Here is a 16,119-nt window from a genome sequence, read left to right as displayed (position 1 = left end):
AGTCACCAGTATCCTGAATTTTCAACTACTAATAGAAGATATTTCTGAAGTGCTGAACTTACCCAATTAGTCCAGATACTGGTTTGGTGAACTTTTTTTTTTTTTTTTTTTTTTTTTTTTCTGAAAGAAGTATTCCATATCTGATCCCAGCCCTGGGAATTGAGTTATGCCACACCTTGTGCAGGACAGTCACTGGTTTGTGCACAAGTGTTAAACTGTTTTATTTTTTATTTTCCTTAGTACTGGGGATTGAACCAAGGGCCTCAGATGTTGGACAAGCACTCTACCACTGAGCTATCAATTTTTATTTGCTTCACCAAACAAGTTGATACCCTGCTTTGTGATTCTGGAACTGAGCCTTTTAAATATTTCTCTTTTGCTAGCTGGCATAATGGTAGGTTTATTGGCAGAGGATACCTGAGGAATGCTACAAAAGGCAGGAGCTCTGGTTCCATGGTTTTCTTGCATCAGCATTGTGTAGTGGCCAGTATGACACCCAGCGGTACTCATCCAGCAAATTTCAGTGGCATTTCATTGAAGTAAGTAAGGGGAGTTCTAGCAAATCTACAGGTTGCTCTGCCAGCTTCCCAGCAAGCCCTGCTGGTGCTCCCACAAGTAACTTCCCAGTGAGTCTATAAAGCAGTACTCCAGTGGGAAGTGTCCTTTCTAGTTTTAGCCTTCAATATCTCAACAAATGGAAGGCCACAGCTGCACTCTCTCCAGAGTTCTCTTTACTCTTAGTAATAAATCCGTTCCTGATTAAGAATTCATTGTGTCAAATGTTCCTTGTTGAAATCACTGTGTTTTCTGAATACTGATTGGACCCTGAATTATATTATTAAGATGATTGGTATTAAGATGATACCAATAATGAGAGCTGGATTGTGACCTCTGATTTAGTCTAATATAAAGGGATCAACCCAATAAGTTTGCTGAGAATTATATAAGAGAATCAGTATGTTCCCTCCAGTTTTTTTTTTTTTTTAAGAAATTATTTAATATGGTGCCAAGGATGGAACGTAGTGCTTCACCCTTGCTAGGCAAGTGTTCTATCACTGAGCTCAATCCAAGCCCCTTCCCTTATTCTAATTAAGAATAAAAAAGAATTGACCAGTCGTTAGAAGCCTAAACCAGATTTGCATAGTTGCGGTTTAAGGGTGACCATGTGAAAGAGATACCACAATGCTTAAGTCATTGTACCCTAACTTGAAGCTGCCTGGCTTCCTGATGTTTTTCTAGTTTTGTTTTTCCAGTCTGGTCAGAAAATATTCTTGCTATTTGTTTTCTTTCAGATGACCTGAGTTTCTCTTCCTTGGAACTAGAAGCCAAAATCTAATTTCTTTATTATAATCATCAGGAATATCTGATCGGTGAGATTCTTTCTGATATTTTCCTGAGATTGAATTTTTTTTTTTTTTTTTTTTAATTTTGAGACAGGGTTTCACTATGTTGACAAGGCTGGCTTCCTACTTGTGATCTTCCTGCCTCAGCCTCCCAAGTCACTAAATTATAGGCATGTACCACCATGCCTGGCTCTGAGATTAAAATTTTATCTATCTTCAGCACCAGTATCATTCACTTGATTTGACTTAACAAGTCAAAAAAAATTAGATACAATTCCTTTTCCTTGGTAGAAATGGTCTGCCACAGGCAGAAGAGAGATGCAGGGGTATGATGGAAGATTAAAATATTAATCAGGGTCACTAAAAATCTTTACTTTCCCATTTTTTTCTTGGACAATCAATCCTACTCCGTATTCTTCTGTATTTCTAACCCCCCAGCCCCCAGTACTGGGAATCAAATTCAGGGCCTCTAGCATGCAAGGTAAGCACTTACTAAGGTAATCACTGAGCTACACCTCTGGTCCCTCTGCCATTTGGTGTGGAAGGGAAATACTAGGGCCTGAACCACATCCCTGGTTATTTTCACTTTGAAACTAGGTCTTGCTGAGTTGCTGAGACTGTCCTCAAACTTGTGATCTTCCTGCCTCAGCCTCCCAAACTGCTAGGAGTACAGGCATGTGCCACTGCACCCAGTTGCCATAATTTTTAAAGATTTCAATCTTTCCAACACTCGGGTCTCTCAAAAAAATTGTTTTCTGGTATCAGGAATTGAACCCAGGAGCACTCAACCTCTGAGTCACATTCCCTGCCCTTTTTATTTTTTATTTTGAGACAGGGTCTCACAAGGTTGCTTATAAGCTCACTGAGTTGCTGAGGCTGCCTTCAAACCTTCCAGCCTCCCAAGTTCCTAGATTATAGGTGTTCGACACCATGCCCAACATGTCTCGATTTCTTGATCCTCTGACCTCCAGTGGAATTTTTTCCTCCACCAAACCTCAGCTGCCAATTCCTAGGGCATCATCATAGAACTGGCCATTATCAATAACTGAAACTTCTCCATATGTTCCATTTTAAACATCCTTTTCTCTTATCATTAACTCCTATTTTTCCTGCTTAACAATATCCTGACCAACAATTCTTTGGGTCCTCCAGTCTATTGTCCCTGTCGCTCTCCACTACAGCCCCCTCGGCCTCCATTTACAAGCCACACTTAGTCCTTGCTTAGTTTGGTTTCCACTGTCCACTATTATAAGTGACTTCCTTGTAAATACTCTCAACCCTCATTGCATTCTCTCTATAGCACACTTGTCTAATAATATCCCCATCCAACTTAAATACAGCTTTTAGCCTACTCTGTGCCTGCACACAAATGAACGTGACTAGAGAAAGGACAATTGTGCAGACTGGCATCTCTTTAAATGCACGACCATAACCTCAACAGTGACCTGTTGAAGGTGCAGCAAAGGTAGCAACTGGAGAGAATACAATGAGTCTAGGGTTACATACAATAAATCACACATTTAATGCATAATGCCAACATGTTTTGACATATGTATATACTCTTGAAACCAACACCACAATTGAGATAATGATCATATCCTCCATTCTTAAGAGTTTCCTCTTGTATTTTTGCTATCCCTTCTTTCCACCCTTTTCCATTTCCAGGAAACCATTGATTTGCTTTCTGTTTTTGAGTAGTTTGCATTTTCTGGAAGATATGTATGTAAGTAGATCAAGTCATCTGTAGTCTTTTCCTTTTTTCTTTTTTTTGGAGAGGGTTGGCTTCTTTCATTCAGTATAATTATTTAGAGATTCATTCATGTGGTTGTGTACATAATAGTGCATTACTTTTTCTTTTTTGGGGGAGGTGGGTAACAAGGATTGAACTCAGGGGTGCTTAACCACTGAGCAACATCCCCATTCCTATTTTGTATTTCATTTAGAGACAGGGTCTCACTGAGTTGCATATTGTCTTGCTTTTGCTGAGGCTGACTTTGAACTTGAGATTCTCCTGCCTCAATCTCCCAAGCCACTGGGATTACAGGTGTGCAGCCATCATGCCTGGCTTTTTTTTTTTTTTTTTTTTTTTTTTTTTTGTACTGGAGATTGAACCTAGGGGTCCTTTACCACTGAGCTGCATCCAGCCCTTTTTATTTTTTAAGACAAGGTCTCACTAAGTTGCTTAGGGTTTTTGCTAAATTGCTGAGGCTGGCCTCGAATTTAGGACCTCCTGCCTCAGCCTCCCAAATTGCTGGGATTACAGGCATGTGCCACCACACCCAGTTCATTCCTTATTTTTCCTGAGAAATATTCCCTTTGTTGATCATTTATCTTGATTGTTGAACATTTGGTTTGGTTTGTTTGTAGTTTGAAATTATTAAAAATACTACTACTATGAATATTCATGGTTTTTCATTTTGTTATTTTTGCTGATTGAATCCAGGGTCTCACACATGCTAGGCAAGTGCTGTACCACTGCTCAGCTTTTTTTTTTTTTTTTTTTTTTTTTTTTTTTTTGGTGGTGCTGGGGATTGAACCCAGGGCCTTGTGCTTGCAAGGCAAGCACTCTTCCGACTGAGCTATCTCCCCGGTTGCTCAGCCCTTTTTTATTTTTTTGCTTTTTTTGAGTCAGGAGTTCACTAAACTGTTCAGGCTAGTCTTGAATTTGTGATCCCCCTGCCTTAGCCTCCTGAGTCACTGACTTTACATGTGTGTACCACACCTGACTCAATTTATCAATTTTTAAAGCGGACCATGCTTTCAGTGTTGCATTTAGGAAATCACCGCTTAACCCAAGGTAACAAACATTTTCTTCTATATTTCCTTCACATTTCATAGTTTTAGTGTTATATTTAGGTTTATGATCCATTTTGATTAATTCTTTTTGAGACAGGGTTTTCCCTATGTTGTCCAGGCTGGCCTCAAATTCGTAGGCTCAAATGATCCTGCTCCAGCCTCCCTAGTAGCTGGTACTCCAGTATGTACCACCATGCTCAACATGAGTTAATTTTATAATTTGGGGCAATGTATGGATCAAAGTTCATGTTTTATTTTTGTTTTTGTTTTTGTTGCTGGTGATTGAACTCAGGTCCTCAAATATGGTTATCCAATTTTTTCCACCATCATTTATAGAAATGTATATCTTTCTCCTTTAATTTTTGAGGCTAAACCAAAATAAACCCTCTAGTTTCTCTTGCTCTTTTTTGGGGGTGTGGTACTGGGAATTGAACGCAGGGACACTTTGCCACTGAGCTACATCCCCACCCCTTTTGATTTTTTATTTTAAGACCATGTCTCACTAAGTTGCTTAGAGCCTTGCTAAGTTGCTGAGGCTGGCCTCAAATTTGCAATCCTCCTGACTCAGTCTCCCAAGTCACTGTGATTATAGGCATTTACCACTGTGCCCAGCTTCACTTGCTTTTTTTTTAAATAAATTTTTAGATGTTGATGGACCTTGTTTTATTCATTTATTTATTCATGGTACTGAGAATCAAATCCAGTGCCTCACACATGCGAGCAAGTGCTGTAGCACTGAGTTACAATCACAGCCCCTTTACTTACTTTTAATTGCCTTAAAAATCAGTAACTTTGGAGGTCACATAGTTGGGCAGTATGTTATTAGTCTCCCACTAACTCTGCTGTAGATAACCCCTCTGACATGAGTGTAGGGAATAAGAGTTGCCTAGGTTACTCTCCAGGGACATGAGACTGCTTTTGCTGAAAACATCAACACTTCACTTGGGCCTACAGATATCCCATCAGTGACTGACATGAGATGAAAAGGCTTGGCATCTCAGTTTCCATATTGAGTCTGTCTCCTTTGTTGTCTAAACTTTGGGATCAGATTCTACTCAGTTCTGCATGTAGACCCATTGAACATTTGAAAAATATTTTGTCCAACATTATAATACAAGGTTAATTTGACCTTGACTTTGTCTAGCCCCTTTAAGATTAAAGCCTCCTAACTACTGTGAACAAAATCAGCAGACCATGAAAGGAGTGAAAAGAGGTGTAACCTGAGATTCTGGAAAGTCATTATTCTGACTCAGAAGAGAGAATATTCTTTCCTTTTGTTACCCTGATCAGTCTTCTCCCTGATTATTCCAATCTTCAATCTGTAACTTCCTCAATCCCTTGAAGTCAGGAACTGTGAACAAAGTTCCTGCACTCCATTCTTAGGCTACTGAATAAAGACTTTCTCCCCAACACTCATCCCTCAGACATTGGTTTTTCCATGGGATGAACCCCCAAACCTGAGTTCTGTAACACTTGACTGACTTTGCCCCTCTGCTGAAAGTCAATATATGGGTAGATTATTGGAGTCTCTGTTCCATTGACCAATTTGTCTGTCTTGATGCCAATACCATCCTGTCTTAATTACTGTAGCTTTATAATATATCTTGAGGTTAGAGAGGATAAATTCAGTCCCTATCAACCTATCTTTGTTGGAAGCAGAGATCAGACTGATTACTTTTTGATTTCTGTGTGTGTGTGGTACTGGGGATTGAACTCAGGGCTTGTACATGCTAGGTGAACACTAGCACTGAGCCACACCCCCAGTGACTGATGAATTTTAATCCCAGCTCAACAATTTAATACTTATGTGACTTCAGGCAAGTCAGTCGATGATGCTTATTATTTATTTACGTATTAGTATTTTGTTAGAATTAAAAATTACTGTGCTTAGATTTAATACTAATTAGTATTAAAAAACCTGAACTGAGTTGGAGTTGTGGCTCAGTGGTAGAGTGCTTGCTTGGCACGTGTGAGGCACTGGGTTGGATCCTCAGCACCACATAAAAATAAATGAAATAAAGATATTGTGTCCATCTACAACTAGGAAATTTAAAAAAAAAACCGAACTGGGAAGATGTCTTTAGAAACAAAATATACTAGAATGGCAGCATGGCATTGGAGGTGGGAAAATTTAATATACTCAGCTGGGAACTTCTATTATCTTTTCCAGGACATGTTCCTGCCCTTTCATCTTACCTCTTATTTTATTATTATTATTTTTACAATTTTTGAGACAGGATCTCACTAGGTTGCCAAGGCTGGCCTTGAACTTGAGATCCTTCTTCCCAAGTAGCTGAGATTACAGGCATGGGTCAACACACCCAGCCCAGCTATTATTTTATTTTATCATTATCATTTATTTATTTATTTTGGTGGTACTAGGGATGCTCTATGACCGAGCTATATCCCCATCTCTTTGTATTTATTTGTTTTGGTCCCACTAAATTATCCTAGGTTACCTTGAATTTGTGATCCTCCTGCCTCAGTCTCCTGAGTCACTGGGATAATAGTTGTGTGCCACCACATCTTATATCTTACATCGTGTACTTTGTAACCAGTTGTTTCTAACAGTGGTACTGATCACTTTGGACTGAAGCAACAGCAAGCAGAACAACAAATAAAGGTGAAGAACAAAAAGTAAAACCGCTTAGGATCTCTGAGTTTAAAATGATTATTCCAGGTCAGCATGGTGGTGCACACCTATAATCCCAGCTACTCTGGAGGCTGAGGAAGGAGGATCACAAATTCAAGGCCAGCGTGGGCAATTTTGTGAGATCTAGTCTTAAAATAGAAGAATTAAAAGGGCTGGAGGTGTAGCTTAGTGGTAAAGTACCTGTGGCTGGGTTCAATCCCCAGTTCAAAATAAAAATAAACTAAAATCAAACGATCATGCCACCATATTAATCATTTTCTGTACAACTTGTAAACTTTATTTAGAAAAAAAAAATTGGAAGGAAAAGGAGCGCATTCTACATATTACCTTGAAACGAAGGTTACAAAGCTTTTTCAGTCTGCTTGTTGTGGCTTTTTCCAACACTCTTTTTCACTCTTGGTAGTACCTGTCCCTGCCTGTCTCCAACTGTCCCTAGTTACAGGTAAGCTCCACACCGAAGGGGAGGGGCAAATTCCCAGGGTCTGTTCCCAGCATCACAGCCCCACATCCGAGTGCCTTACTACGGTGCTGCCCGCCTGGGGGCCAAAGAAGACCCTGATTCCTGTGTTTTGTACCATGTGAATGCTATGCCCAACAGGATGGCTGGCAGATGGAAGAAATGTTTGTCTTTGATTGGATTCAGTCTCATCTGTCTTAAAGTGGTGAGTTCACCTTCCAAAGATCTGCAGCTATTTAGAGAAAAAAAGAGACACATTCATTATCTTTCTCTTTTTTTTTGAAGGACTGGGGGGCTGGGGAAGATAGAAGTTGAAGCACTTAAGGATCATTCCAAGATTGTATGTGTTTCTATGTTGGAAATTTAATGTGATACAATAGAAAAAGAAAACAAGATGATCATTTTATTTTAAGAACAAAGATTTTTGAAAAATCTGTCAGTGACTTCTGACTCAGTTCAATAGGCAGATTCAAAGGAAAAAATGAAGTAGTAACGCGATATGCTCCCAGCCTGGAAATTCTACTCAGGATTGCTTTGTGGTAGGGTTGAGCACTGGGAAGAGTTGCGCAGATAAATACTCATATGGATTAAAAGATTGCTCACATTATGTATAGAAATGTGGTTAATTTATTCCTGATTTATGTTTTACATTTCCCCAAGTGGTGTTTTTCTTCATGATTCTAATTTTCTAAAATTTCCTTTTCAGGTTATTTCAGCCAAAACAGGTAAAATTTTCTGACATGCAAATTTCCCTCCTCATGTTTGATTTTTATTGGCAGTATTGATTCATGGGCTACCCCGACATATAAAGATTATGCCAGCAAAAATTTCTACGTTTTTTGAGCATTACACTGGGTGCTAACTACTATCTCAGGTACTGGGGAGACAACAACTGGTAAGACAAATAAATGGATCAAACTTAAAAGACAAGACCTTATTAGGCATTCTTTTTGATTACTATATACATAAACAGCCATGAGGGAAGAAAAAAAAATATTACAGTGATCATCATTCTAGCCAAAGAAATAAAATCTAAGTTACAATAGTGAAGATCTAACTTACGTAAGTTCATTATTTGTCTTCTGGGAAATTTGAAAAGAAAATTAGAAATGTTGTATTTGATTAAATTTTCAAGATCTCCTACTTTAATCAAAAGGAACTTTAGACTTCTAAAATTACATGTTTAAATATAGACAATGGTAACTCAAAACTAAAAAAAGGCTTTCTTGTAAAAAGATTTCATCCAGTTCTTAGGGTGGCCCTTGTCTGTAATTGCAGTGACTTGAAAGACTGAGGCAGGAACAAGTTCAAGGTCAGTCTGGGCAACTTGGTAAGACCCTGTCTCAAAAATAATAAATAAAATAAAAAGATTCAATCACCATTTTACTTGAATAATTGATCGAAGGCAAAAATAATTTCTCTAAAAGCATATCTTGGTTCAGACATTACAGAAATTGAAGTCCCCAGGCTGAAAATTTACATTTAGTAGGATCTAGCTTATCTGTAGGAACAATATAACATCAACTATTTCAGCAGTAAACTCTCATAGTGAGGTCCTCAGCAACTTAGTAAGACCCTATCTCAAAATAAAAAATAAAAAGGGCTTGGAGTGTAGCTCAGTGGTAGAGCACCACTGGATTCACTCCCAGTACCATCAAAAAAATTATTATGGCCTATTTTGTTATTTTTTACATACCTAATACTTGAGAAACATTTAAGATTGGCCAGGAAGCCATGGGAAAGACTGGCCACATTTAAAGTGATTTTTTAAAATTTTCTAATTATTTCTTTATTTTGCTTGTGATGAGATCTCACAATATTGCCCAGGCTGGCCTTGAGTTCCTGGTCTCAAGCCATCCTCCTGCCTCTGCCTCCTAAGTAACTGGGACTGCAGGCATGTGCCACTGGGCTTAGCTTACATGTGATTTAAAAAAAAAAATAATAATAATTTGTGGATAACAAAATCTAGCTTTGCTGTCTCTTACAAGGTCCCAGCACACCCAGGACTTGCTGAGTCCTAAGAATGGGTCCACTTTTAGTCAACAAATATCCACCCTAATCAAGAGAAACAGAGATTCAGACTAAGATATGATGATGCCATTAATTGATTCATTCTGGCTTTTCAATTGACGGAATGTGTTTGATTTGTACTATATGAAAAGCTTCATCTTGGGTATGTGAGTTCTGATTTCCTTTGGACTCTGGGATCAGCTGTTTATGTGTGTCTGGGACCTCTGGGCTAATTTAGATTTCTGAGTTGGTAGAATGCACAGATGATAAGAATCAAAGGGTTTCATTTCTGACTGATCAGAGTGGTTAGATGCACATCTAGGGATTAGGGTTTTCTCTTTCATCAATCCAGTAAGTAGGTTAAACATAAAAGCAAGAAAGAGTACAGAACTGCTGCTACTTTATGGAGCCCAACAGCTGTCACTCAAGTCTCTTAGTCACACCATTTAGAATGTGGAAAGGGTTGGGGAGTAGAACTCTCATAATTTCTATCAGCCTTCGCCAGACTTTAATAATAAGAATAATATGAACTTTTCCTCAATCACGTGGAAAGTACTCTAAAAATGGCAGCTTCAGGATTATAGCCCTGAGCTGGGTTGGAGGTATGACCCAGGGGTAGAGCCCTTGCCTAGCTTGTGCCAGGTCCTGGATTCTATCATGCATTCTAAAAATCTAAGTCTCCAGGATGGAAATTTGTGTTTAGTAGGATTTAGATGATCTGTCGAACAATATAATATCAACTATATCCACAATAAATTCTCAGAGTGATTCAACATAAATTAGAACAATTTTTACTATTTTGTCTACGCCATAGAAAAGGAAGTAGAATTAAGATGATTGTAAAAAATTGATACAGGTATATAACTGAGCCATAAAATTTTACAGAGTCCATGCATATACAGCAGGTTTTTAAGAAATATTACCTCCTGCTATTTAGATTATATAAACAATGAACTCTGGGACTACAAGCATGTGACACTTTGCTCAGCTTATAAGTGATTTTTTTTAAAATATCTGGTCTTTGGGTAACAAAAGTTAGCTTTCCTATCTCTTACGGAAAAAAAGAAAGAAAGAAAAGAAAAAGACTAGACCTATACAACTAGAATGATCCCAAAGACCTCAATCATTCTGCCAAACAAATGTCCCCAAAGGCTGGTCCCACCTCTCATCTTGCCACATCAGGGCTGGGCAGTCAGACTTATTCACTCTACAGCTGATGGTCCCTCCACTTCCTCCTTACATCAGTCCCACCAGCCACTGACACACTTGAGTTCTCCCACTCAGATTGCTCTGCTCACTCAGGAGTCCTCCCCACATACCCTCAAGGAACCTTGTACACTGCTTTTTGTCTTTTACAGGGGTACATGGTTCAGAGGTTTTGATCTGCTTTCATGGACAGTGTGCTCAGAGCCTGCTGAGAGCCAACTATAAAACAAGCAACCTGTATTCAGCCTTTGCCTGTCCTAGACTCCCTAGAATCTCACTATCTCTGCCACCCTCACTGTGTGTCAGTGTCAAGGTCTGGCTTTTCCAAACCCATCACAACATCCCTAATCTTTTTTCATATTGAGACAGAGTCTCCCTAAGTTGCTGAGGGTCTCACTCTATTGCAGAGGCTGGCCTCAAACTTGTGATCCTCCTGCCTCTACTGCCCAAGTCACAGGATTACAGGTGTACTCAACTGAACCCCGTTCTTAACTCAAATTAACAGGGCAAGTTGTCTAGAGTCCTCAGACCCCACAATAGTCTGTGACATGCTAACCTTTTAGATCCACTCTATGAATTCACTGTCAGGCCTCCTATGTCTGACCCTGGTTTGATTATCATTTTCCCAGGAAATGAGTTCATTCCAATGGGCAGAACTGGCTACCATAAGAGAGAAGATAAACTATGGGGACAGGGGCAACAGGAATTGAGAGACACCAGAAAATTAGAGAAAAGGAGGCATAGACCACAGGAAGAATGACTGGAGAAGCAGAAGAGGGATGTGGTGCAGAGTTGAGTGAAAGGGGGATCCCCTAATGGGGCTTTCTACTTCTCAGGGGTGGGAGGGGACATAGGCCCCTCCTACAGAATCAGCTTCCACTGGTAAATGGCTGTGAGGTCTCCATCTTCCCTCAGCATATTTATCTGTCATGATTTTCTTTCAATGGCAGAAGAGACAGCCCTGGGTGATGTTCCAGGAATGTCTGGCCAGTGCACAGTGGAGACTTTGTTCGTTTTCAGCATGGTTATTTCTGAGATGCTGCCAAAACCAACTCTCTGGGTCATTGGTAAAGAAAGAAAGGTTGTCTGTATCATGCACATAGAGGTTTGGTTGGAGGGAAGGGGGAAGAGTTGATACTGGCTATCACTTGTCTGTATTTATTCTTTCTTTCTCCTTGCCCTATAGTTTACTTGTTTGTACTTGTTTGTTTTGCCATTTAGTTTTGAATTTGGCATATTGTGATTTTGTACATCAAATGGAGTACATTAAACATAAAAGGCCAAGAGCCAACTTCAAATTTAAAACTTAGCTATGACTAGGTATAATGGTACACCCCTGTAATCCCAGCAACACAGGAAGCTGAGGCAAATTAGAGTCTAGTCTGAACCACATAGTAGGACCCTGTCTCAAAAAAAAAAAAAAATGAAGAAGGAAGGGGCTGGGGGGTCGGTGGTTACTCAGTAGTAGAGTGCCCCTGGCTTCCACCCCCAATACCACAATTAATTAATTGTTAACCCCCAGTTAGGTTCATTTGACCTTTATTTCCACTTGGATCTCCTACATCCAGAATATTTTTGTGTCTGTGGATTTGATTAAGTGGTAATATGATTACTGTTCTATGTCTTCTATCCTGTACCCAAAATATAGGAATGCCTTGTGTAAGCTCAGGATGCATGCATTTACATCCCCAGGGAAAACCATGGCCAGGCCCACAGGAGAGACCACAGCATTACATTTTTATGCTGAGACAGATGTTTTTGTTTTTCTTAAATCAATTTTATTTATTTATTTTTGTTTTATGTGGTGCTAAGGATTGAACTCAGTGCCTCATGTAAGTTAGGCAAGCACTCTACCAATGAGCCACAACCCCAGCCCAAGATGGATGTTTTGATAGAGAAAAGGAGAATAAAGTTTCTTATTTTATGTAGATGAATTTTAAAATGGTTATACTCCTCTATTAAGAACATACTGTGAAGTAATAATGGCAAATTAAATTCTCTCTCCTTCCTCTGTTAGAATGAATGCCATTAGGGAGATGTACAAAGTGCCTGAGTGACCAGAGCCACCAGGGAGCTAGAGATGGAGGTGGTTCCAGCTGGAAGCAGTGGAGCCAATTTTGGGACAGGGAGGGAACATCAATGGCAAAAGCATCCTGGGAAATTCAAAGGGCCAAACTAAAGTGGAATCCTCTGGAATAAAGCCCCTCCATGTTCTCTTCTTTTCAGAGCTGTACGCACAATCACTTCCCACGCTTGTTTAACTTATTTGAAAGTTCACAAAGTAGCCAAGTGCCATGACACATGTCATGTAATCCCAGTGACTTAGGAGGCTGAAGCAGAGGATTGCAAGTTTGAGACCAGTCTCATCAATTTAGCCAGACCCTAAGAAATTTAGAGAGACCTCTCTCAAATAACAAAATAAAAGGGGCTTGGGTTGTAGCTCAGTGGTAAAGTGCTCCTGGGTTCAATCCCCAGTACAAACATAAAATAAAAAATAAGTACAATTGGGGGCGGAGGGCAGACCTTTGAAATTCTGTCCCTGAGTGAAAGGTTTGAACTTCGACTCTTTTCTGGAAAACAACCAGACCTTTCTTTCTCTGTATCTTATCTTGATCAGGAAAATGAGGGCAAAGTTTATGTATAAAGGATGGCATGAGGGCTGGGGTTGTGACTCAGTGGTGGAGAGCTTTCCTAGCATGTGTGAGGCACTGGATTTGATTCTCAGCATCACATATAAGTAAATGAATGAAGTAAAGGACCATCAACAACTAAAACCTATATAAAAATAATTTTTAAAAAGGATGGCATGAGGATGATTCAGTTTGAAGAAGAAAATGATGAAAGAAACAATCCTTCCAGATAGCCTGTCTAATGTACAACTTCAAAATCTCTTTCAGCTCCTGAAATACCCACTATTGATCAAGCATATTCAAAAATCAGCAACAGTATCACTGTGGAATGGGCTACAGTGCCAGGGGCCACCAGTTACCTGCTCACAGCTGAAGATGGGGATACAGTCATCGAAACCATGGTGACTAATTCCCCAGGCACTGTGACAGGCCTGAAGGCTGCAACCTTGTACCAAATCACCATCAGATCCATCAGTGCTACTGGCAGAAGCCAGGCATCACTTCCAAAGCAGGCAAAAACAGGTAGTTGATGCTCATCTTCTGTGACCTGGACCAATTACAATGATGCTACAAATGCACAATGCAGTTTAGTGTCACATGAATGTCACAATTCAGGGACCAGAAGTGAAAATCACCAAATGATATTTTCTGGCAACTCAGATATCTGTGGAGAAAGTGGTATTTAAATGCCTCATGTTTTGCTTTGAACATAAAACCCTTTCTAGGCATCTTTAAATGTATCCCTGCTTTTACACATCTGAAAAGTGGATTTCTGTTTTTAACCATACTGAATAAAGAATACGTATGAGGCAAAGAGAGATCAGTAGAGGAAAGAGATCAGAGGAGGGAGGAGGGAAAGGTGGGCGGAAGTGCCAGGAGGTGATGTTGGCCAATTTATATTGTTATGGTGTATGCATGTATGAATATGTAACAAGTCCCATCATTATGTACAACTATAATGCACCAATAAAAAAAAGAATATATAGAAGGGTTTCTCCCACACTTTGACCACATGGTGTACATTTGGAGTTTATCATCAGCATTACTTAAACTGATTTGATAAAATTGTACCTAGACATATTTCTAAAAAGTTATATGCACATTAAAATAGTACGAACTCTCATTTTAATCGGTGATTTATATTATGATTACAGGGATATTTTGTATAATTTCTGATCAACTTCCAGCTGAAAGTGGTATCTAATATTTAGAGTTTCCCTATTTCCCTGCCATATCACTTACAATTAATACACACTTAAATAGTGATTATTTAAGGGAACTCTGCAATTAATAACTTTATAAAGCAAATAATTATTTTATAATATGAAAATCAAAAATCAACTTGACCTTACTCCTAAATAATTTGAATTATCTTCTGTTGAACTTTTATAACACAAATGCAGTTTTTAAAAATATTTTTATTAGTTGTTGATGGACTTCTTTTTTAAGTTATTTGTATGCAGTGCTGAGAATTGAACCCAGTGCCTCACACATGCTCGGCAAGTGCTCTATCACTGAACCACAATCCCAGCCCCACAAATGCAGTTTTTGATTTTGCTTTTATCTCTTTAGTGTTGGCTGCACCAATTCTGGAAGTAAGCTCTCCAAGTCCAGACTCTATCCTTGTGCAATGGGAAGCTGTATACATGGCAATTGGATTTTCTGTGTCCATTATGCAAGCCAATGGCTTGGGTAGAATTTGGAAGGAAAATACTACAAATACCTCCTTGACCTTCAGCAGTCTAAATGCCGGGACTCTCTACACCATAAAAGCCTATGCATGGAACACCAATGGAATCCCTGGGGATGACTCCACCTGCAATCAGAGAACAAGTAAGGACTTCTCAGCTCAGCCTCAAACAATCTCATTTTTGATTAATGAGGGGGGCTTTGCATTGCTGCCATCAAAAGCAATGTTAAGTGATATGTACAGAGCAGCTGGCAGCAGCTGTTTAAATTTATTATGAAGTTATTTATAGTGCCTTGACTATTCCTCCTTGGCAGTTTAAATGCTTACTGCATGGATAAAGAAATGCTGCAGAGAACACAGGGAGCCTGGCACCTCCCCCTCTGAAATCTAACTTAGTGGTTGAATATGCATTCAATATCACAGGAGATGATTCTTGTTAGGTTTACCAATCACCCCTTGTCTCTTTCTGAGTTCAGGCCAATAGTCTAAACAAAAAGAATTGGGCCAAACAGGAATTCATTTATTCAACAGACATTCAGTGAGAGCGTGCCAGCATCAGGGCAGAGATACAGCAGCAAACAAGACAAGAGTTCCTGCTTTCCTGGTGCTTTATGCTGTTTTGGAAGCCAGTGTTTTAGATGTGTTTTCTAAAGGCCTCCGCCTAGCCCTGGGGCTGCCAACCACTTCCCACCACCTCTCCTCCAGTTGTAGGAAGAGATGCTGCATTGCAGGGTGCGGGGTTCCGTTCTCTCACCATCCCCACCCCAGGGACACCTGGCTGGGAGAATATGCAGCTTAAAACTCCAAATCCAAACTGAGCTGCTGGGGTGAGCCAGAAGAATGAGAGGGCGTGAGGGAGGAAGCGGGAGAGAGGGAGAGAGAATATGACAGTTTTCCTCTCTTGAGTAAGCTATCTGCTGGCAATGTGACCTAAATAGATGCCAGACTCTTACCAACCAGATCAACAAGATTAACTGTTATATCCCCTGGGGGAGGACCAAGGAAAGATTAGGAAGAAACCAGCCAGAAATGTTCTCTTTAGTTTTTGGAGGGGAATGGAAACCCTATGGTCTACGGGCCAAGACAGAAATGTTGAGAGAAGAATTTGCCTTGTATACTACTTCTCTAAGAGAAACTGTAGCAAGTAGCCCCAAGGTTATTTGTGATGGGCTTGATGAGTCAGAATATTTGTGACAGTCTCCTGGATCTTTTTCTAGGCTCGCTGGTTTGCTTGCTTCCTTCCTCCCTGCACCCACCTCCGCCCCCCCACCCCCACCCCACACCACCTACCCTCATCTTCCCACAAACATTTCTTGAGGGCTCACTCTGCTAGG

At 39.8% G+C, this 16,119-nt stretch overlaps 1 protein-coding gene across 1 annotated transcript in view; it reads left to right on the top strand.

Annotated features, from left to right (window-relative positions):
- Positions 1-7,391: 7,391 nt before the first annotated feature.
- Fndc7 (fibronectin type III domain containing 7) overlaps positions 7,392-16,119 on the top strand; it is a 28,756-nt gene continuing 20,028 nt past the window's right edge. The window contains exons 1-4 of the mRNA XM_047519032.1: positions 7,392-7,454; positions 7,956-7,974; positions 13,363-13,617; positions 14,668-14,928. Of these exons, the coding sequence (XP_047374988.1) occupies positions 7,392-7,454; positions 7,956-7,974; positions 13,363-13,617; positions 14,668-14,928 (598 nt within the window). The remainder of the gene's footprint in view (positions 7,455-7,955; positions 7,975-13,362; positions 13,618-14,667; positions 14,929-16,119) is intronic.

Source organism: Sciurus carolinensis, chromosome 1 (genome assembly GCF_902686445.1).
Source record: "Sciurus carolinensis chromosome 1, mSciCar1.2, whole genome shotgun sequence".
Lineage (NCBI taxonomy): Eukaryota > Metazoa > Chordata > Mammalia > Rodentia > Sciuridae > Sciurus > Sciurus carolinensis.
The sequence above is the reverse complement of the archived record's forward strand: the minus strand, read 5'-3'. Positions and strand labels throughout refer to the sequence as shown.